The 24,059-nt window shown below is 48.2% G+C and overlaps 1 protein-coding gene across 2 annotated transcripts in view; it reads right to left on the reverse strand.

The window, feature by feature from the left end:
* Positions 1-866: 866 nt before the first annotated feature.
* h6pd (hexose-6-phosphate dehydrogenase (glucose 1-dehydrogenase)) overlaps positions 867-24,059 on the reverse strand; it is an 84,123-nt gene continuing 60,930 nt past the window's right edge. For both annotated transcript variants that reach the window (XM_072586140.1, XM_072586141.1), the window contains exons 4-5: positions 18,221-18,490; positions 867-7,093 (exon numbers count right to left, since the gene is read on the reverse strand). In XM_072586140.1, coding sequence (XP_072442241.1) covers positions 5,730-7,093; positions 18,221-18,490 — 1,634 coding nt within the window. In that variant the 3' untranslated portion in view covers positions 867-5,729. The remainder of the gene's footprint in view (positions 7,094-18,220; positions 18,491-24,059) is intronic.

Below are 24,059 nucleotides of genomic sequence, written 5' to 3' on the forward strand. Positions count from 1 at the left end.
AGGGTGAAACAAGGTTATTGCTGCTTCAAGTGTAGAGGCAGAAGATGCTGAGAATGCACAGCAAGTCTGTGAAGAGCTGAACAAAGCAAGGGCGGGTTGAGATTTCAGGTAGATATCCTTCATTCTAGTATACACTGAACAACGTACCGAATTGGCTGTTAAGTGCAGGAGCAAGAGCTCATGTCTTATTGGCATGTAGCAAATGTTCCTATTCAGGTTGCTGATAATAATTGGTCTCACTGACCCAATTCATGAAGGTTATTATGAATGGGGTTGACAATGTTCTATTGAATCCTGTCTATAAATGGGCAGTCACGGAAAAATCCTCCTCCCTTCAAAAGCAGACATACCCCACACACCAAATAAAAACAAACAGCATTAAAAATAAAACTGTTACTCAATCTTTAATCTGTTGTGATCGTTGGCTGAAACAATTGTACAAATTCTTAGTGCATAAACAAATCCATAGAGAAACTCTGAAAATACTTAGAAGTACCCAAAGAAAAAAATACATTTTCACAGATAATCATGTCTCAATGAAAAACCTTTGCTCAAAAACAGATCCACAAGAAGTTCCACATCATTTATAATATTTGTCTTTCATTGAGACAGTAAGTACAGTAGTTTTTGCACAAAATCTCTGAATAGAAAACACAGTGCCCAGTCATCCTAAAGTTGTTTGTAGGCACCAAATGCAAGAAGGTAAAAACAATGACTGCAGATGCTGGAAACCAGATTTTGGATTAGTGGTGCTGGAAGAGCACAGCAGTTCAGGCAGCATCCGAGGAGCAGCAAAATCAACGTTTCGGGCAAAAGCCCTTCATCAGGAATGGCTTTTGCCCGAAACGTCGATTTTGCTGCTCCTCGGATGCTGCCTGAACTGCTGTGCTCTTCCAGCACCACTAATCCAAAAACCAAATGCAAGAACCCATGACTGTACGATCAATCTTTATGGGAGCTGAGTGGATTTCTGTTATGTTATGATCACCTCTACGAGCATGATTTCCTACATTTTACCCTTTTAGAATGGCCGCTCCTTCAGGTTCTCTTCATCAAGAATGTCCTTCCATCTCTGCAAGCACCATCAATAATGTTTGGCCACTAGAAAATGTCGAGGCAACGCTGTTAGATTCTTCATAGTCAGCACTTCTGCACTTGGTGCTGAAACATATCAGTCAATCAACTGGAAATCACACTGTGAATGCAACATGTGCAAGAATCTACAACCACAACAGCTGCTCCTTGGCACAGTTACGTTCATACACAAATTCTCAGAGATTCACCATTCTGCTGCTGGACCAAATCCTTAACAAAGATGTCACAGAGTTGATGGCGTTGCAAACTGAGTCCCTGCAAAACCCTATCCAATGGATTCTACCTCTACAATGGCAGTGGCAGTAAAGAACTATATCACCAGGGACAATCACAGACTAAAGTATGATCCCAACCCAACATTTTGGGAATGGATGTAGGGAGGAACCTGTCCTTCTGGGTACATTGGAAGATGAAGCTAATTTGTTGTTGGAACTGCAAGGGATGGTTCCATCACAGCACTGAAGAGCTCAGAACCTTCCCTGTCATAGTCCACAGCTCAGGACTGTGCACCCAACTGTTGAAGGTCATCACGTACACACACGTTGGGTTAGCACACAACTGATGTGCAACAATGTGCACAAAAGCTGGAACCCTCAACTCCAACCACCCCCTCCCCCAGCCTCCTGTTGCTCCAACACATCACTCTTCCACACGTCTGCCAATTGAGAGAAGCCCACAGATGTCTGGATGGTAAATGAGCAGCACATTGCTCAGCCCATCTACTGCCCACCTTAAAGCCCCATATGAAGCAACCTTCCTGAGCAGACCTTTCAGATCAAGCAGTGAGAAACATGGAAAGTCACTAACAAGCTCCTTCCGGCGAATGCCATTTGTTGAACAGCAGGCTTTGAGCGAGAGTAGTCCTATCTACACTGGTTCAGGGTAAGCCCAGGCCCCTGCACTGCCAAGCTCCCCCCATTGGGACCTCAGTCTATGCCCCTTACACACTTGTGGAGAGAGACCAATGACGCTGCACATGGAATCCCTACACTGCGGAAAGAGGCCATTTGGCCCATTGAGTCTGCATCAAGCCTCTGAAGAGCGTCCCACCAACATCCAACGCCCCCCCCCCACCCTTTGCCCATAATTCCACATTCCCCATGGCTAATCTAGCTAGCCTGCACACTATGGGCAATTTAACTTGGCCAATCCTGCACACCTCTGGACACTATGAGGCTATTAGTATAGCCAATCCACTCTAACCTGCACATCTTTGGACTGTGGGAGGAAACCAGAGCAAACAGAGGAAACCCATACAGACACGGAGCGACTGTACAAACTCTACACGGACAGTAAACTGAGGACGGAATCAAACCCTGTGAGGCAGCAGTACTAAGCACTGAGCCATTGTAAGTGTCAGAGGTAGCACCTGAAACTCAGCATCGGAGGAGGATATTGATTGACTCTGGAAGTTTGCATTTGCTCTTTTTTTATATATAAAGAAGTCAGACCAGCTTTTCCTGGTTTTATCTTAAGCCAGGTCCCAGCTGATAAATTCAAGCAAAGTCACTCTTCATTACAACATTAAGACAGGACAATAACAGCAGCATCAATGCAACAAGCAATCAATCTTATGGTTAATCTTAAAAGTATACAACTGAGATAATATTTTCACTAGTGCGTGGGAAAGGTCACTGAATTGCAGAGTGTAGAACAGGAAATGCACCATGTCTTATACACTGAGTGAATTAAAATCCTTTAACAATCCAGAGCTGCAAATTGCTTATTCAAACACTTATGAATGGATAGTATTAACAAAGTGATGACGGGAATACGTTTCATGTTTAGTTTCCATGTCAGCTGTAGCTAAGTGTTAGCACTCACACCTCTGAATTAGGAGGTTGAAAGTTCAAAGTTCAGAGTACAGAATCCAGACTGACACTCAAGTTAAACCAAGGCCTTGACTATTCCTCTACAGTAGGCTTCAAAGACTATGGCTCAATTTCCAGTGCCCCAGGCCAATGCTCAACCCCTGAACCATCATCCCAAAGCAGGTTATCTAAACATGGTCACATGACTGCTCAAAGTTTGGGAGAAGATTTGTAGCTCGGGTGCTCGTTGTTGTGGTTCTGTTCGCCGAGCTGGGAATTTGTGTTGCAAACGTTTCGTCCCCTGTCTAGGTTGTCCGGAAGCGGCAGAGACAAACCACTACAAATGCCGGAGGAAAGATCACAGAAGCGCTTCACAGGAGGCTCCCAAGCACTGAGGATGTCACCTAGACAGGGGACGAAACGTCTGCAACACAAATTCCCAGCTCGGCGAACAGAACCACAACATGACTGCTGTGACAGCTTGCTGTGCTATGTATCCCAGAATACATTTCTGCATTTTGAATGTCCACCATTAGATGTCAAGTACATGAGGATGGCTTGAGACAGTGGAAGGCGTTATATGGATGAAATCTTTTAAAAACAGTCTCTGTGACGTTCTATAGCACTTCCCACACATTATTAAATGCTGCAGTGCAGTGTGTTATACAAGTAAATGTAGCAGTTAATCCAGGCCCCAAGAAACAAAAACCTGTTCAGTGAAACATTAGAATGTAACCACGTGGGAATATATCAAACTTCACGATTCAGGGATCTTCAAAATGAGACACACCTTGAACTGAGGTAAAGCCACAAGTTAACTCAGTGCATTTTGTATGCTGTATGCACAATTGTGGAATATTCCAGGATGGAAGGTAACTGGGAACAACATAAGAACAAAACATCTCGGATCATGAAGAAGAAAAGATCAAAGCAAAGTCAATGACAACTTAATATGAAATAAAAACTATTACTGGATTGGCAACTTGTATTAATTCCCCCACTGGAGAAACATCTGTCTGGCAATGTTACCTGAATTGTTCGTACAACATAGCTAAGTGAAGTGATCTGTTGGTCTCCCACAGTCACTCACAAACTGGTGGCTTCAATGTCTCTTTAACATTCAGTGCAAAATTATAACGTACAGACAGCAAGTTTCATTCCACTGGTGTTTCAAGCCCCGTGTGATAAACACACCCCACCAGTGAATCATCATTGTAAAAAAATTAAATACAAAGGCTGGCACACACACATACTCAAACATATTTGGACGTGTTGACCTCTCGCGTTTGTTCCACCATTCAAGAAAATCATGGCCAGTCTGATTACCCCACATTCCCACCAAAACCTCCCCATATCACAACAAGGCTCAATGTTAATTGTATATTGATTATGTTTAATCGTATGTATGCAGCTTATGGACATTAACACTTAAATCCCTTTGGACACAAACTGTTGGTGGTTTAGGAAGTGGATGCTCATAATGAGCTAGTCTGTAGATCAATGTAGAAGTGTGTGTGGATTAACTCCAGTTCTATCCTTCAGTAAGTGTCTTTCTGGACTCTAACAATCTAACTCCAAGTTAGTCAGAATTACAGCCAGTGCTGGTATCCAGCAAGTGTCTTTGCCAAAGGAAGGTGTCTTCCTTCCCTCTCATCCTAACATGTTCACTACTGAAATATTTTTCTATGTTGAACACATAGTGCAACTGCTAAGGCCATGTAAATTAAGTTTGCACTTTTAGTGAGACTAGCAGAACTCCAGCTAAGGTTCTGTTACAAGCACCACACTTAGGGGAAAAAAAGAATTCCGAATAGTTCCTAAAATTTGCAATATGTATTCGTACACTTTCTCTCCCTTCATTGTCCAGTCTCTGTGGTTAAATGCCCTGTCTTCTTTTTGAAAAAGATACCTGAGTAAAAAGACACATGGCTGACAAACAGGGAAAGGACACGCCTATCAATCTGGGTGACTGTTTGTGACCAACTGGTTTATAAAAGATATTGTCATCTCTTACAGGGCATAGTCACCAGAGAGCTGGACCATTTGAACAATTGTCTGTAACACGACCACTCAATATTTCAATCATTCATACGCATGGAAGTGTCACCATTTAATGAAACTTACAACAGGTTGTGGATTATTTACCTGACGGTGGGAGAGCTATCTGATATCATCACCTAGATGTAGGGAAAGCCCAGCAGGTCAGGCAGCATCCGAGGAGCAGGAAGATCAACATTTTGGGCAAAAGCCCTTCATCAGGCTCCTGCCTGGAACATCGATTTTCCTGCTGCTCAGATGCTGCCTGACCTGCTGTGTTTTTCCAGCACCACTCTCATCTTGACTCTAATCTCCAGCATCCTCACTTTCACTGAGGTGTAGGGACCTAATTTAAATGAATTACCTGTCTAGCTATAGAACACATCCAAGTTTCATCCAGCTCTGAATCAACAGAGTGAAATTAAAGCCCACTTGTGGCTCAGTGGTAGTGTCCCTACCTCTTAGACGAGACCCACCTTAGTTCAAGACCCATCTGCTCCTGACGTGTGTCTTAACAAGTTAATAAAAAATGTCCAGAATGACATTGGGTGGGTTCTATCACACTGTAGAAATTAATTAAAGTGTACCCAATCTGTTTATTGCTCGCCACCATATCCTGAAAAGATTTCTCCAATTTGATAGCCACACCCAGAATTAACACCCCATACCAAGAACAAAAATAGCACTTCATTAACAGAGTAACTTCAGTAAATTTGCTACACCCAAAGTTTTGAATTGGGATCTGGAGGGCAGGCAGTGAAGATGCCAAAATATCATGGAACTTGATCAGCCAAAGAGTGCATCATGATCAATAAACCAAACGAGTTCACCGCCTGATGGCTGAACCATTGTAATAGGCCATTTCTCAGATTTCTCACCCTCCTTGCTCAAGCTCCCCACTATCGGATGTTTGCTTCTCCCTGTTATTAAAACAGCGACATGTTTGGCTTTGTTGATTGTCCTTAGAGAAAGGGTCATCCGTTGGTGGGGCTTGACTGGACTTTCTGTAAACAGAACCAGGTTACGCTCGAGGGTTAGAGCCTGGCTGTTGGGAAACAGCGAGGCGATGTGGCCATCAGCGCCCACCCCCAACAAAACAAAATCAAAACTCGTCCCGTTGACCAACATTTCAATCTCATTGGCGTAGAGACCCGCGCCACGGTCGTCCTCAACACACAGCCTTTGGTTCATGTGGACGGGCATCGGGTGGATGTTGACGTAAGGGACCTTCAGGTCCTTCAGCAGGTTGTCGTGCAAGCTCCTAAAGTTCGACTTGGGGTCATCGAGCGGGACGCACCGCTCGTCCACCATCCAAAAGTGGGTGCGTTTCCATGGGAACGTGTAGTGATGCGCGGCCAACCTCCTGAACAAATCTTTGGGGCTCGAGCCCCCTGATACAGCGAGATGGAAGTTCCCACGTTCTTGCACGGCATTCTGGGCTGTCTGCTGCAGGTAGGAGGCCAGCTTTGCTATCAGGTCCTCTGTGACCGCGGACACCAAGGTATTCCCTCGGAACGTTGATGCTATCGCCTTGTATTCACTCACCGTTTGATGGCTGGGACTCTCTGAGATGATCGCCACAGGGTCAGACCTGGTGAAAGAGACTGTCTTCCCCTCTACCTTGAAGTCCAATATATCTCCATTCCGGGCCCCTCCTGGATAAAGACGCGGGCTCACGTTGGAAAACTCTTTCAGTAAGGGAGTCCAGACTTTCCAAGATGCCAATAGGTCCTCAGTGTTGACAAAACAGTCCCTCTTGGCTTGGAAAATCTGAGGTATCAACACTGCATAAGCATCCTTCTGCATCACAGGGGTGTAGATATAATAGTCTGACAAGGGAATTCCAAACATCTGGACATCGGGAAATTCTGTCACCTGTTTCCAGCTCGATGTGTCCATCACTGGTTTGAACAGGTTTTTACTCACCAATATAGCTGGAAAATTCAAGTCTCCATGGCCGACGTAAAAGATTATCTGTCTCTGCCTGCACTGACTGAATTCAGCTTTCCTCGTTGACTCATTCTGGAGGCAGAAGGCTTTGGTTTTGAAGAGAATTCGAGTGTAACCAACTCTTTCATCCAGAGCTTTCCCAGCAGTCAGTAGAAAAGGCACATTGTCCCACTGAGGGTTGTCCAGGAATATCGCTACACCTGAAACCGAGACAAAACATCGACAGCGTTAATAATATCCTAATGATGAGCAATGGCTGTGAAAATGACTGACATTGTGCACCGATGCAAAACTTCAACCAGAAAGGAAGGCTTCAGCACATCACCATTCACAACCACACAATATCCCAAAGCAGTTGACAGCCAATTAATTATTTTGACAATATAAGAAATACCTCAGTCAACTGGCACACCACATGGAACAGACATGGGCGTAGGCCATTTGGTCTCTCCAGCCTGATATCCAATAGCATTATCATTGCTGAACCCCCACTATCAACATTAGCCCCTTACCATTGACCAGAAACTCAACTGAACTAGCCACATAAATACCAGGCTACAAGAGATTGGGAATCCTGCAGTCAGTAACTCACCTCCTGACTTCCCAAAGACTGTCCACCATCTCCAAGGCACAAGTCAGGAGTGTGATGGAGTACCCCCCACTTGCCTGGATGGGGGGGCAGCTCCAACAACACTCAAGAAGCTTGACACCATCCAGGATAAAGCAGCCCCCACTTGACTGACACCACATGCACTCATTTAACATTCATTTCTTCCACCACTGACACTAAGTAGCAGCATTCCTGACGAAGGGCTTGTGCCCGAAACATCAATTCTCCTGCTCCTCAGATGCTGCCTGACCTGCTGTGCTTTTCTTTCTACAAGATGCACTGCAGGTGTTCACCTTAGACTGCACCTTCCAAATATCTACCATCCAGAAGGACAAGGGCAGAATATACAGAGTTACCTCAATTATCCGAATATCAGTTATCCGAATTTCGGACTATTCGGAAGAACTCAAGGTCCTGATAGAAACATTACCTCAAAAGTTGTTTCAACACTGAGCGCATCTTTTGTTTAAAAAGTAAAAATGATTAAAAATGAACCCAGCTTACGGAAATAGCCGAGAACAGTCCTGGACATCGATGGGATCCAAGGCACTGTCTCCAAATGACTGACCTCTCGCCCTCTCTCTCTCCCCACACTTTCTGTGGAGTTCTACACAGAGGTGTACCCTAAGCCCCCCTTCCCCAGATAATCTCTCCAACATCATCCTGCACAGGGTTAAGGTGGAATTTGTCAAAAGGTTGCAGTAAAAACTTGTGTATGTGTGGCTGCGTGTGTGTGTGTGCGTGTATGTCTGTGTGGATATCTGCATGTGTGGAGCTGTGTGTGTGCGCGAGTATGTGTGTGTGGCACTGTGTGTGTGTGTGGGGGGGTGCTGTGTGTGTGTCTGTGTGGCGGTGTGTGTGAGTGTGTGTGTGTCTGTGTTGCAGTGTGTGTGAGTGTGTGAGAGTGTGTGTGAGGCGCTGTATGTCTGTGTTGCGGTGTGTGTGCGCAAGTGTGCGAGTGTGAGTGTGTGTGTGTGCGTGTGAGAGTGTGTGCGTGTGAGTGTGTGTGCATGTGAGAGTGTGTGCGTGTGAGTGTGGTGCTGTGTGTGTGTCTGTGTGTATGTGTTGCATTGTGAGTGTGTGTGGCACTGTGTGTCTGTGTTGCAGTGTGTGTGCGCAGGTGTGCGAGTGTGTGAGTGAGTGTGAGTGCATGTGTGCGTGTGTGTGTGTGTGCGTGTGTGTGTGAGAGTGTGTATGTGTGAGGGTGTGTGAGAGTGTGAGAGTGTGTGAGTGTGAGAGTGTGTGTGGCGCTGTGTGTGTGGCGGTGTGTGTGAGTGTGTGTGAGAGAATGTGTGTGAGTGCGTGTGTGTCTGTGTTGCGGTGTGTGTGTGACAGAGTGTGTGTGAGTGTGTGTGTGTGGCGCTGTGTGTCTGTGTTGTGGTGTGTGCTCGCAAGTGTGAGTGTGTGAGTGTGTGAGAGCGTGAGAGTGAGTGTGTGAGTCTGTGTGTGTGGTGCTGTGTGTGTGTCTGTGTGCCTGTGTTGCGGTGTGGGTGCGCAAGTGTGCGAGTGTGTGAATGTGTGAGTGAGTGTGAGTGCATGTGTGTGCGTGTGTGGCACTGTGTGTATCTATGTGTATGTGTTGTGGTGTGAGTGTGTGTGTGTGTGACTGTGTGAGAGTGAGAGAGAGTGTGGCGCTGTGTGTGAATGTGTGTGAGTGTGAGAGTGTGTGGCGCTGTGTGTGTCTGTGTTGCGCCGTGTGTGTGAGAGTGTGTGTGTGTGAGTGAGTGCGTGCGTGAGTGAGTGTGTGAGTGAGTGTGTGAGTGAGTGTGTGAGTGAGTGTGTGAGACTGTGTTGTGGTGTGTGTGTGTGAGTGAGTGTGTGAGTGAGAGTGTGAGAGTGTGAGAGAGTGTGGCGTTGTGTGTGTGAGTGTGAGAGTGTGTGAGTGTGTGTAAGTGTGCGTGTGTGAGGGTGTGTGTGTGAGTCTGCATCTGTGTGTTGTGAAGGTGTGTGTGTGAGGGTGTGTGTGCTTGTGAGTGTGTGTGAGGGTGTGTGTGTGTGAGTGTGTGTGAGTGTGTGTGAGTGTGTGTGAGTGTGTGAGAGTGTGGCGCTATGTGCGTGTGTGAGAGTGTGAGTGTGAGTGTGTGTGTGAGTGAGTGTGTGTGAGTGTGTAAGTGTGCGTGTGTGTGTGTCTGAATCTGTGTGTTGTAAAGGTGTGTGTGTGTGAGTGTGTGAGAGTGTGTAAGTGTGCGTGTGTGTGAGGGTGTGTGTGTCTGCATCTGTGTGTTGTGAAGGTGTGTGTGTGAGGGTGTGTGTGCTTGTGAGTGTGTGTGAGGGTGTGTGTGTGTGAGTGTGTGTGAGTGTGTGTGCGTGAGTCTGAGGGTGTGTGTGTGTATGAGGGTGAGAGTGTGGTGCTTTGTGTGTGAGTGTGAGAGTGTGTAAGTGTGCATGTGTGCGTGTGCGTGAGTGTGTGTGTGTCTGCATCTGTGTGTTGTGAGGGTGTGTGTGTGTGAGGGTGTGTGTGAGTGTATGTGTGTGTGAGTGAGTGTGAGTGTGGCGCTATGTGCATGTATGAATGTGTGTGTAAGTGTGTATGTGTGAGTGTGTGTTTGTCTGCATCTGTGTGTTGTGAAGGTGTGTGTGTGTGAGGGTGTGTGTGCTTGTGAGAGTGTGTGAGAGTGTGGCGCTGTGTGTGTGAGTGTGTGTGTGAGTGAGTGTGAGAGTGTGGCGCTATGTGCGTGTGTGAGAGTGTGAGTGAGTGTGTGTGAGTGTGTAAATGTGCGTGTGTGAGGGTGTGTGTGTGTCTGAATCTGTGTGTTGTAAAGGTGTGAGTGTGTGAGTGTGTGTGAGTGTGTGTGTGAGTGAGGGTGTGTGAGGGTGTGTGAGGGTGTGTGAGGGTGTGTGTGTCTGCATCTGTGTGTTGTGAAGGTGTGTGTGTGAGGGTGTGTCTGCTTGTGAGTGTGTGTGAGGGTGTGTGTGTGTGCGTGAGTCTGAGGGTGTGTGTGTGTGAGAGTGTGTGTGTATGAAGGTTAGAGTGTGAGAGAGTGTGGTGCTTTGAGTGTGAGTGTGAGAGTGTGTGAGAGTATGTAAGTGTGCGTGTGCGTGTGCGTGAGTGTGTGTGTCTGCATCTGTGTGTTGTGAAGGTGTGTGTGTGCTTGTGAGAGTGTGTGTGAGTGTATGTGTGTGTGAGTGAGTGTGAGTGTGTGTGAGTGTGTGAGTGTGGCGCTATGTGCATGTGTGAATGTGTGTGTGTGTGTGTGTAAGTGTGCGTGTGTGAGGGTGTATGTGTGAGTGTGTGTTTGTCTGCATCTGTGTGTTGTGAAGGTGTGTGTGAGGGTGTGTGTGTGTTTGTGAGTGTGTGTGTAAGGGTGTGTGTGTGTGAGTGTGAGTATGTGTGTGTGAGTCTGAGGGTGTGTGTGTTATGAGGGTGTGTGTGTGTATGAGGATGTGTGAGTGTGTGTGTGTGTGAGAGAGATTGTGTGAGAGTGTGAGTGTGTGAGTGTGTGTGTGTGAGAGAGCGTGTGTGTGTCTATGATAGTGTGTATGTGAGAGTGTGCGTGAGTGTGTTGTGAGAGTGTGTGTCTTTGAGAGTGTGTGTGTATGAGGGTGTGTGAGTGTGTGTGTGAATGTGTGTAAGTGTGCGTGCGTGAGTGTGCGTGTGTCTGCATGTATGTGTGAGTGTGAATGTGAGTGTGTGTGAGGGTGTGTGTGCTTGTGAGTGTGTGTGAGGGTGTGTGTGCTTGTGAGTGTGTGTGTGAGTGTGTGTGAGTGTGTGTGTGTGTGAGTGTGTGTGCTTGTGAGGGTGTGTGTGTGAGTCTGAGGGTGTGCGTGTGTTGTGAGAGTGTGTGTGTGAGTTTGTGTGTGTGTGAGTGTGTGAGAGTGTGTGTGTGAGAGTGTGTGTGTGAGTGTGTGTGTGTGTGAGTGTGTGTGTGTGTGAGTGTGTGTGTGAGTGTGTGTGTGTGAGAGTGTGTGTGTGAGAGTGTGTGTGTGAGAGTGTGTGTGTTTGAAAGTGTGTGTGTGAATGTGTGTGTGTGTTGTGAGAGTGTGTGTATGAGGGTGTGTGTGTGTGTGAATATGTGAGAGTGTGTGAGTGTGTGAGTGTAAGTGTGTGTGAGAGTGTGTGTGTATGAGGGTGTGTGAGTGTGTGCGTGTGTGTGTGAGAGATTGTATGAGAGTGTGTGAGAGCGTGAGTGTGTGAGTGTGTGTGAGTGTGTGTGAGAGCATGTGTGTGTTATGAGTGTGTCTATGATAGTGTGTATGTGAGAGTGTGTGTCTTTGAGAGTGTGTGTGTGTATGAGGGTGTGTGAGTGTGTGTGTGTGTGAGTGTGCGTGCGTGAGTGTGCGTGTGTCTGCATGTGTGTGTTGTGAAGGTGTGTGTGAGTGTGAATGTGAGTGTGTGTGAGGGTGTGTGTGCTTGTGAGTGTGTGTGTGAGTGTGTGAGTGTGTGTGTGAGTGTGTGTGCTTGTGAGGGTGTGTGTGTGAGTGTGTGTGTGTGAGTCTGAGGGTGTGCGTGTGTTGTGAGAGTGTGTGTGTGAGTTTGTGTGTGTGTGAGTGTGTGAGAGTGTGTGTGTGTGTGTGAGTGTGTGTGTGAGAGTGTGTGTGTGTGTGAAAGTGTGTGTGTGTGAAAGTGTGTGTGTGTTGTGAGAGTGTGTGTATGAGGGTGTGTGTGTGTGAATATGTGAGAGTGTGTGAGTGTGTGAGTGTGTGAGTGTGTGAGTGTGTGAGAGTGTGTGTGTATGAGGGTGTGTGAGTGTGTGCGTGTGTGTGTGTGAGAGATTGTATGAGAGTGTGTGAGAGCGTGAGTGTGTGAGTGTGTGTGAGAGCATGTGTGTGTTATGAGTGTGTGTGTCTATGATAGTGTGTATGTGAGAGTGTGTGTCTTTGAGAGTGTGTGTGTGTGTATGAGGGTGTGTGAGTGTGTGTGTGTGAATGTGTGTGAGTGTGCGTGTGTGAGTGTGCATGTGTGAGTGTACATGTGTCTGCATGTGTGTGTTGTGAAGGTGTGTGTGAGTGTGAGTGTGTGTGAGAGTTTGTGTGTGTGTGAGGGTGTGTGTGTGTGTGAGTGTGTGTGAGTGTGTGTGCTTGTGAGGGTGTGTGTGAGTGTGTGTGAGTCTGAGGGTGTGTGTGTTGTGAGAGTATGTGTGTGTGAGTTTGTGTGTGTGTGAGTTTGTGTGTGTGTGTGTGAGTGTGTGTGTGTAAGAGTGCGTGTTGTGAGAGTGTGTGTGTGTGTATGAGAGTATGTGTGTGTGTGTGTATGAGGGTGTGTGAATGTATGTGAGTGTGTGAGTGTGTGTGAGGGTGTGTGTGTGTGAGTGTGTCTGCGTGTGTGAGGGTGTGTGTGTGTGAGTGTGTGAGAGTGTGAGTGTGTGTGAGTGTGTGTGTGCGTGTCAGGACGCTACAGCAATGCTGCAGCTCCCTTACACACTGCGTGTCTGCTCAGAACCAAACCCTGAGACAGAGAGAGGGAGCAAGGCAGGCAGAGCGAGGGAAAAGGAAACTTCAGAAAACTCCAAGGAGAGGCATTGAATCATTTAACTGAATAATCAATTATCCAAAAGAATAGTGCTCGCCCACCTCGTTCAGAATAATCGTGGTTCCTCTGTGCATGGGATAGTATCCCCTGCGAGTTCCCCTCCAAGCTGCTCATCATCCTGACTTGGAAATATTTCACTGACTCTTCAGTGTCACTGGGTCAAAATTGTGGACAGCCCCACCCTCCCCAACAGCAGTGGGGGTGTCCCTACACCACAGCATTACAGGAAGACAGCTCACCAGTACCCTGGCCAAGGTCATGAAGGATGGGCAATCAATGCTGGCCCAGCCAGTGACAGCCACATCTCAGGAATGAATTAGAGAATGATCATGACTTATCTTCTACCTCAACTCTACCTGCCCATCCACACCCATTGATTCCCAGAGAGATCGGAATGAGGGGACATTAAACAAAAGTGTACTGATAACCTCAGAGAAGGAGCAGACTTCACCAAGTCAATGACTGAACATATAATCTTGTGGTAACTCCACCACACACTAACCACCTGCTCCAAACAGCAAGTTCCTGCATGCATAAATGTAGTAATGGTCAGATAATCTGTGTTTAGGAATTTAATTGAGGGATTAGTATCAACTCAGGACAACGGGAGTATCTCCAATGCCTTTCTTTGCTTCCAGCTGACCAGGCAGATGGGACAACGGTTTGAGGTCATTATCTGAAAGCCACTTCTGACAGTGCAGCTCTCCCTCAGTACTGCACGTGAGGTGTCAACCTCAGGAGTAGTTCTCTACTGTTGCTGCCTCACAACACTGCTGTCAGTTTCCATATTACCCTTCCAAATGTGTGTGAGAGAGAGAGAAAATGTATGCGTGATTCAGAGAAAGAGAGAGAGAGAGAGAGAGAGATAGATCAATAGATAGATAGAAAGGCTTTCTCTGGCAGTTTAAGAGACTGTCTGCTTCCATATTCCGCATACGCCAACTTCCAGTTGCCCAGGAACCAATCAGAAAGCTGTTGTCAGGCTAATGACTCCTGGCCTCCACAATTGGTCCTGATTGTACCACCCAATCAGCTTGCTCTGCACACATTGAGCTTTGGTATCTCAAACACTTCTCTCCAATGCTTGAACAAAGCAGCAATGTAAACACAACTCACATTGAGTTCCAGTAACTTGGTTATAAAAGTGTGGCAGTTCCTTCCACAATCCCAGGTTTGAAGACATCCTTCTCCCATGTTGGCCCCACTCCGAAATAAATAAGAATAAAAAGATGTGGTCTTTACTGAGAAACATCTGCTATGAGGATTGATCGGAGGTGTGGGGACTGTTTTTCTTGTAGAGTAGAAGTTGGGATTTGATTGAAGGTTTCAAAATTGTGAGAAGGCTAGGCAGATCAGAAAGGAAGAAAGCGCTCCTGTTCGTCAAAAGGATCGAGAAGCTGAGAGTTGGGATGTAAAACATGATTTTCAAGAGAAGTAACTTCAAAGTGAAAAATAAACTTCTCTCACAGTGAGTGGTTCAGGTCTGGAATAAGGAGCGGGCAGATTCAACCGAGAATTGAAAGAGTGCGATAGACAATTAATCAAACAGAAATCATGTGTAGAAATGGCAGGCACTAGCTCACAATGCTCATTCAGGGAGCTGGGACAAACACGATGGGCTGAATGGCCTTCTTCTGTTCTGTGGAGATAGTGAGAGTTGCTGATGCTGGAGAGTCAGAGTCAATAAAGTGAGGCGCTGGAAAAGCACAGCCAGTCAGGCAGGATCCGAGGGGCAGGAGAGTTGATGTTTCAGGCAGGAGCCCTTCATCAGGACTCGTGAAGAAGGGTCCTGCTGGAAACATCGGCTCTCCTGCTCCTCGGATCCTGCCTGATCTGCTGTGCTTTTTTCAGTGTCACACTTTATCATCTGATGTTGCCGGGGTTGGAGGATTTGAGCTATAGGGAAAGGCTGAACAGGCTGGGGCTGTTTTCCCTGGAGCGTCGGAGGTTGAGGGGTGACCTTATAGAGGTTTATAAAATTATGAGGGGCATGGATAGGGTAAATAGACAAAATCTTTTTCCTGGGGTGGGGGAGTCCAGTACTAAAGGGCATAGGTTTAGGGTGAGAGGGGAAAGATATAAAAGAGACCTAAGGAGCAACATTTTCACGCAGAGGGTGGTACTTTTATGGAATGAGCTGCCAGAGGAAGTGGTAGAGGCTGGTACAGTTGCAACATTTAAGAGACATTTGGGTGGGTATATGAATAGGAAGGGTTTAGAGGGATATGGGCCGGGTGCTGGCAGGTGGGACTAGATTGGGTTGGGATATCTGGGCGGCATGGACAGGTTGGACCGAAGGGTCTGTTTCCGTTCTGTACGTCTCTGTGACTCTACGGCTCTTCTCTGCACTGAAGCAATTCTGTGAGGCTGAATTCATTATCTTGTTTCGAATGCTGTGTACAACTGGACACGGTGCCCCAACATTGCCTGTTTAACGTTGTATTGCATTCTAATCGTTTTTTTTTTATCCTGATCTTAATTTTGTCCACCTTGTAACTTTGCAGAGTTATTTTCCACGTCTTGTGACCAGTTGTGTTTTTCTCTGATCTGAGCTCCCTCTCAGAGTTCCATCCCCTCACCAGTCCCCATTAAAATAAAACCCTCTCTTTTATTAACCGACATCAATTCTGGAAAACAACACACGCAGCAACAATAACCATGACACACGTCTTTAAGTTTGAAAAATTCTGTACTCCTCTGGAAATGTTGCAATTACCTTTCTCCAATAACCCAGTACATTCCTGCCAAGCTCATACACATAAAAACCATCCAGCCAGGAACTGCTTTCCCAGCTAATGGACTCATTTAAAACCATCTCAGCAATGTTCAGATGGAAGGGTGAACTTGCAATAAGGTGCCCCCCCCACCCCGCGCCACCGACTCCAAAAAGAAAGGTTTTTTTTCCTGACAAGCATTGTTTTTATATAATCCTGATTAGGGAGAAACAGCGTAACTTTCAAATTATCCATCCCAGATATATAAAGGACTGATTGCCACTCACCAACATGCCTGCCCTCATATCAGTTGAAGTCTCAATAATTACAGATTTATTCTACCGATGCAGTAACCAGTGAGCTCACTCTGAAGTAAACAGACTTCACAAATGTTCCTGCAGAATAGAGTGGAGGAAATATTTTCCACGTTCATTTGGAGTCGTATCCGGAGCTCAATGTCTTATGTGTCACTCCCGCACGCAGTGCAGCAGACTGCATAGGATATGTCCGGGGAACTTTGCCCCATCGTGGGGCAGTCTCAGTGCTGTACACAGAGACAATCAGAGTACCTCTGCTTCAGGATCTCTGGCAAGCTAGTGTCAATATACGGCTTCATTCTCCCTGCCCCCATTTTAAAGAGATGATGCAGATCGAGATTCAAACTGAGTGTGTTACCCAGTGCATTAAGTGTCGGCTCAGTGGGAACTAATCGGTCATACTTAAAAGTGAATCACATCAGGGTGTTGGGGAATGGGGAGCGAGGGTGTGGGGGTGAAGAGGGTGGTCACGGAGTGTTGCGGAGAGAGGGAGTCAGGGTGTGGGAGTTTGTGGGGGGAAGAGGTGTCAGGATGTAGGTGGTGAGAAGGAGTCGGTGTGTAGAGTTGCGAGGGGGAGAAGGAGTTTGGGAGTGGGTGTGGTGGGGAGAGGGAGTTGGGGAGTGGGTGCGGTGGGGGAGGGGGAGCTGGGGAGTGGGTATGGGGGGGAGAGGGAGTTGGGGAGTGAGTGTGGTGGGGAGAGGGAGTTGGGGGTGGGTATGGTGGGGAAAAGGGAGTTGGGGAGTTTGTGTGGTGGTGGAGAGGGAGTTGGGGAGTGGGTATGGTGGGGGAGAGGGAGTTGGGGAGTGGGTATGTTGGGGGAGAGGTAGTTGGGGAGTGGGTATGTTGGGGGAGAGAAAGTTGGGGAGTGGGTATGGGGGGGAGAGGGAGTTGGGGAGTGAGTGTGGTGGGGAGAGGGAGTTGGGGGTGGGTATGGTGGGGGAGAGGGAATTGGGGGGTAGGTGTGATGGGGAGAGGGAGTTGGGGAGTGGGTATGGTGGGGGAAAGGGAGTTGGGGAGTTTGTGTGGTGGGGGAGAGGGAGTTGGGGAGTGGGTATGTTGGGGGAGAGGAAGTTGGGGAGTGGGTATGGTGGGGGAGAGGTAGTTGGGGAGTGGGTATGTTGGGGGAGAGAAAGTTGGGGAGTGGGTATGGTGGGGAAGAGGGAGTTAGGGAGTTTGTGTGGTGGGGGACAGGGAGTTAGGGAGTGGGTATGGTGGGGGAGAGTCGGGGTGTGGGTGCATGAGGGCGGAGAGGGATTCAGGGAGTGGTGGGGAGAGTTGGGGTGTGGGGGAAGCGAGGGAGTCAGGGAGTGGGGGTGGTGGAAGTGTTGGGGGAGAGAGGGAGTTGGGAAATGGGGGGAGATAGAGTTGGAATGAGGGAGAGAGGTAATTGGGGCGTGCGGTGGGGGGAGAGGGAGTTAAAAAGTGGGTGTGGTGGGGAGAACTGGAGGCCTGGGGGTGTTGGGGGGAGGGGTGTAGTTGGGAAGTGGGGGTGGGGGGTGAGGGAGTTGGGGAGTGGGTGTGATGGGGCGAGAGGAGGTCAGGGCATGGGGCTGGGGGTGAGAGGGGTAATGGGGGTGGGGAAGTGTGAGTCAGGTTATTGGGGGGGAGCTAGGGTTGTGTGGCATGGAGATGGAGGATCAGTTACAATCACAGTGAATGCCTGAGCAATCTTGATGGGCTGAATGGCCAACTATTGCTCCTACTGTCTTTGATTCTGAATTCACTGAGAGTTTGTTGTCCCTCTTTACACTCCCCCTCCCCCTGGCCACAGCCTGATTTCAGTTAGCTTCATGGGCTGGATAGCGAGTTGTGACGCAGGGTGAGACCAGCAGCATGGGTTCAATTCCCCACCAGCTGAGGGTTACTATGGAGGACTCCCCTTCTCAACCTCTCCCCTCCCCTGAGCCGGGGTGACTCTCTGGTTAATCTAACTACCATCCATCTCTGTCGAATGAGAGAGCAGCCCTCTGGGACTATGGCAACTGCAGCATTGGCTGTTTGGGTCAACAGGTGATAATGGGTGCAGGTGGTCATTAGGGTGACACCGACAGCCGTATTGTGGCAGGGGGTGGGGAACCGACAGGTGGGTGTGACCCATACCCCAATGGGCGACAGCATGCCAAGGTAACCAGCCAGAGAGCAGGTGAGGGTTAGGACAGCCATTGGTAAGTGTGAGGTGACGGGGGAAGGTCCTGTTCAGTGAAGGGTACACCCACCTGCAAATGTCGGGATGGTGCTGGTGTATTCAGCTGCCTTCTGAAGCTCTTGCCTGACCTCAGAGTTGTACGCTTGATACTGACCAATGACGGCGCTGCGTTTACCGAGTCTTTCCAGGCTGGCATACACCTTCATTTTGTTTCTGTGGATCTCTTCCGAGTCACTGATGTTGGCTGGGGTCTCCATGGCAACAAAGGTCAGAATTTCGGTCAGGTGGTTCTGAATGACGTCGCAAATGACCCCGTACTGCTCGTAAAAACTTGTGCGGCCTAAGGACAGAGCAAAGTTACATGTGAACGATCCTGAGTTAGCCTGCAGTTTCTACCCACAATCCCCTGCTTTGTAATCACCGCTGAGCTCAGACGTTTCACTGTTGGGCCCTGTCGGAAAATTTGCTGAGCCAGCACCTTGACAGCTCACTAAGAATCAGGAGAAACCTGTAGCTCTGAAGAAGGCCATTTGGCCTATCATACCCCTGCTGGACCCTTGAAAAAAAATCATTCAACTGGAAGGTTTGAATGTTTGAAACAAACATAGAAATGAGGAGTAGGCCATTCGGCCCTTCGAGCCTGCTCCCCACCCATTCAATACAACGATGGCTGGTCTCCCAAGGCAGTGCCTTGTGCCCACATTCTCCCCATACCAATTAATCCCTTTAACCTTAAGAACTATATCTAACTCCTTCTTAGAAACATTCAACGTTTTGGTCTCAACCACTCTCTGTGGCAGAGAATTCCACAGGCTCCCCAATCTCTGGGTGAAGACCTTTCTCCTCATCTCAGTCTGAAATGGCCGACTCCATATCCTCAGACTCTGACCCCCTGGTCATCAGGGATCTCTTTCCTGTATTTACCTTGTGTAATCCTGTTAGAATATAATAGATTTCTATGAGATTCCCCCTCATTTTGTTAAAGTCCAGTGAATATAATCTGAACCAATCCAGTCTCCTTCTATCTGTCAGTCCTGCCATGCAAGTAATCTGTCTGGTAAACCCTCGCTTCCCTCCCTCCATCGCCAGAACATCCTTCCTCAGATAAGGAGACCAAAACTGCCCACAATCTCGGACTGATGTCGATGCACACGTTTCTTTTTCTTTTCCTTCTATTGCCCCCACACTCCCGCCTAACTGCGGTAGTGCTTTTTCTCCCCCCCCCCCAGGGCCCATGTTGTGCGTGTGCAGGTGTGAGACACAGTGAGAGACACAAGGTGGACAAATCTTTATTCAGTTCCCACCACCAGGAAGAAAGGAAACACCCGAGTGGCCAGTGACAAGCAGTGCCCTTCACACCAAAGGGCAATGCTGTGTGATCAAACAGTGAAGGGGAGGGCAGGGATTAAATCAAAATAGAGTTGGAGGGGGAAATAAAGCACTCCACTCCCTGCGGCGCCCACCTCTCCCTGAACAACTCCACGGTGTTGGTGGACACCGCGTGCTCCTTCTCCAAAGACCCCCAGGCTCTAACATAACCGCCGAAGAGGGGCAGGCAGTCGGCCCTAACGACCCCCTGCACGGCCCGCTCCCTGGACCTGTGCACACATCTCTATTAGGAAAGCGAACTCTAACTAATCTCTTCCACAACTCCTCAATGGAGATACACTAGACGACAAGAGGTTAATATCAAATTGTGTCCCACACTCTTCCTTTTTTCCCATCGCCCTGTAGATGTGTCCATTTCAAACAGTTAAATTTGCTCTTTTATTATTTATGCGGTTTCCTCTTCAGGCAGTACGTTCCATATTATAAGAATCTGCTGCATTGAAAACAAAGGTTCTTATCAACCCCCTCCCTGGCCAGTGATCAACAATCACTGTTCATTAGTTGCTGTCTCTCACCATCATTAGACACAGAGGTAAAAACAATGACTGCAGATGCTGGAAAGCAAATACTGGATTAGTGGTGCTGGAAGAGCACAGCAGTTCAGGCAGCATCCAACGAGCAGCAAAATCGACGTTTCGGGCAAAAGCCCTTCATCAGGAATAAAGGCAGTGAGCCTGAAGCGTGGAGAGATAAGCTAGAGGAGGGTGGGGGTGGGGAGAGAGTAGCGAGTAGCATAGAGTACAATGGGTGAGTGGGGGAGGGGATGAAGGTGATAGGTCAAGGAGGAGAGGGTGGAGTGGATAGGTGGAAAAGGAGATAGGCAGGTCGGACAGGTCAAGGAGACAGTTACTGAGCTGGAAGTTTGAAACTAGGATGAGGTGGGGGGAAGGGGAAATGAGGAAGCTGTTGAAGTCCACATTGATGCCCTGGGGTTGAAGTGTTCCGAGGCGGAAGATGAGGCGTTCTTCCTCCAGGCGTCTGGTGGTGAGGGAGCGGCGGTGAAGGAGGCCCAGGACCTCCATGTCCTCGGCAGAGTGGGAGGGGGAGTTGGCGCCACCTCGTGCTCCCGCGAGGAGGTTGAGCAATTCATCAACTTCACCAACACATTCCACCCTGACCTTAAATTTACCTGGACCATCTCTGACACGTCGCTCCCCTTCCTGGACCTCTCCATCTCCATTAGTGACGACCGACTTGACACTGACATTTTTTACAAACCCACCGACTCCCACAGCTACCTGGATTACACCTCTTCCCACCCTACCTCTTGCAAAACTGCCATCCAGTATTCCCAATTCCTCTGCCTCCGCCGTATCTGCTCCCAGGAGGACCAGTTCCACCACAGAACACACCAGATGGCCTCCTTCTTTAGAGACCGCAATTTCCCTTCCCACGTGGTTAAAGATGCCCTCTAACGCATCTCGTCCACATCCCACACCTCTGCCCTCAAACCTCACCCCTCCAACCGTAACAAGGACAGAACGCACCTGGTGCTCACCTTCCACCCTACAAACCTTCGCATCAACCAAATCATCCGCCGACATTTCCGCCACCTCCAAAAAGACCCCACCACCAGGGATATATTTCCCTCCCCGCCCCTTTCTGCCTTCCGCAAAGACCGTTCCCTCCGTGACTACCTGGTCAGGTCCACATCCCCCTACGACCCACCCTCCCATCCTGGCACCTTCCCCTGCCACTGCAGGAACTGTAAAACCTGCGCCCACACCTCCTCCCTCACCTCTATCCAAGGCCCTAAAGGAGCCTTCCACATCCATCAAAGTTTTACCTGCACATCCACTAATATCATTTATTGTATCCGTTGTTCCTGATGTGGTCTCCTCTACATTGGGGAGACTGGGCGCCTCCAAGCAGAGCGCTTGAGGGAACATCTCCGGGACACCCGCACCAATCAACCACACCGCCCCGTGACCCAACATTTCAACTCCCCCTCCCACTCTGCCGAGGACATAGAGGTCCTGGGCCTCCTTCACCGCCGCTCCCTCACCACCCGACGCCTGGAGGAAGAACGCCTCATCTTCCGCCTCGGAACACTTCAACCCCAGGGCATCAATGTGGACTTCAACAGTTTCCTCATTTCCCCTTCCCCCACCTCATCCTAGTTTCAAACTTCCAGCTCAGCACTGTCTCCTTGACTTGTCCGGACTTGTCCGACCTGCCTATCTCCTTTTCCACCTATCCACTCCACCCTCTCCTCCCTGACCTATCACCTTCATCCCCTCCCCCACTCACCCATTGTACTCTATGCTACTCTCTCCCCACCCCCACCCTCCTCGAGCTTATCTCTCCATGCTTCAGGCTCACTGCCTTTATTCCTGATGAAGGGCTTTTGCCCGAAACTTCGATTTTGCTGCTCGCTGGATGCTGCCTGAACTGCTGTGCTCTTCCAGCACCATTAATCCAGTATCATTAGACCCAGTTCATTTCAGGACATATCCAAGTTAAGGCATGGAGAAACCATAAGGAGGAATCCGCTGCCAAACTCTGGACATCAATCCGGGGCTAACACAGGCCAAGCTGATCACAAAATTAGGAGACTGTGAGGTCTCCTGATGAAGGGCTCCGGCCTGAAACGTTGACTCTCCTGCTCCTCGGATGCTGCCTGATTGGCTGTGCTTTTCCAGCAACACACTCTCAACTCTGATCACAAAATTAGGGCAGGCTATGTTGATCCACAGTTCTATCAAAACCAATAAGAATTCCTGTTAGCTCAGTAACCTCAGCATGAGCTTTGCTGTGGAGGGGAAGAGGTTAGTGGCTCTGGACAAGCTCAGCAAGTCTGACAGCATCTCCGGAGAGAGTTAATGTTCTGAGTCTGGTATGATTCGTTCCGAACAGGAATTGGATTGATTGATTTACTGTCACGTGTCCCGAAGTACAGTGAAAAGCTTTGCTTACGAGCAGCACAGGCAGATCATGGTAGGCAAGGACATACAGCTCAAAGAGACTTAGACAGAGGCACACAGGTTACATTGCACAAGGCTTGTGAGAGGCGACATCAATGTTAGCAAGGTCAGCAGCATTTGAGGCCATTCTGAATCCTGGAATAGTACCCTGCAGAATGAGTTGGAAATTATGGTCCTGTTTCCCGTGACTATCAATTGCCCAGAATGTTTGAGACCTGGGGGAGTTGATGACATATCGTGCATTCCCAGAGAGCCCCCTTGAGCCTGCTGCACCATTTAATATGACCACGCTGGATCTGAAAGTGACTTCAAATCCACATTCTCACGACCTCCATGGCCTCTTGCTTCGATATCCCAAGAAGGGTTCCAACTGTAGTTGTACAACTGCTCACCACAGCTCACACCAGGTACCACTGAGCCAGAGGCCTGTATTCAGTTCAGGATCAATGTCTGTACGAGATGGGGGAAGAGAGCTGGAAAAGAACACATTTCACTTTCATGCATTTTGTCAGCATTATATCTGTGTTGCTGAACTCAGGGATCTTGGAGTACAGGTTCATAACTCCTTGAAAGTAGAGTCACAGGTAGATAGGATAGTGAAGAAGGTGTTTGGTATGCTTTCCTTTATTGGTCAGAGTACTGAGTACAGGAGTTGGGAGGTCATGTTGTGGCTATACAGGACATTGGTTAGGCCCCTATTGAAATATTGTGTGCAATTCTGGTCTCCTTCCTATCGGAAGGATGTTGTGAAACTTGAAAGGGTTCAGAAAAGATTTACAAGGATGTTGCCAGGGTTGGAGAATTTGAGCTATAGGGAGAGGCTGAATAGACTGGGGCTGTTTTCCCTGGAGCATTGGAGGCTGAGGGGTGACCTCAGAGAGGTTTATAAAATCATGAGGAGCATAGATAGGGTATTTAGACAAATTGTTTTCCCTAGGGTGGGGGAGTCCAGACCTAGAGGGCATAGGTTTAAGGTGAGAGAGGAAAGATATAAAAGGGACCTAAGGAGCAACTTTTTCATGCAGAGGGTGGTGCGTGTATGGAATGAGCAGCCAGAGGAAGTGGTGGAGACTGGTATAATTACAACATTTAAAAGGCATCTGGATGTATATATGAATCATCAGGGTTTTAGAGGGATATGGGCCAAGTGCTGGCAAATGGGACTAGATTGGCATGATTGGCATGGATGGGTTGGACCGAAGGGTCTGATTCCATGCTGTACTCTTTCAGTCTCTTCGGTGGATTCCAACACATGCAAAACAATAATGTAATAAAATGGCGCCATCTGGAGGCCTAACAGGAAAGGTGCAGCGTGAAGAGCCAAGAGGTGCTTTCAACTTGTCTTCTCAATAGACAGCTGTCCCATTTTGTTTCACTTGTCTTTGCTGCCTTTATTATTTTCCTTCTGATTTTGGATGGAAGATGTTTATGATTCTGCCATTCACACCTCATCTATGACCCATCTCCTGTTTCTTTACTTGTCCCATTCCCACTCTGTTAGGCCCTGGACTATGAAATCCTCTTGGTCATTTAATATCTCCTGTCGTCCACCCTCACGGTGACTGAGACTGCTCCTTTCACTATTTTCATCCACCC

Source organism: Chiloscyllium punctatum, chromosome 16, assembly GCF_047496795.1.
Source record: "Chiloscyllium punctatum isolate Juve2018m chromosome 16, sChiPun1.3, whole genome shotgun sequence".
Taxonomy (NCBI): Eukaryota; Metazoa; Chordata; class Chondrichthyes; order Orectolobiformes; family Hemiscylliidae; genus Chiloscyllium; species Chiloscyllium punctatum.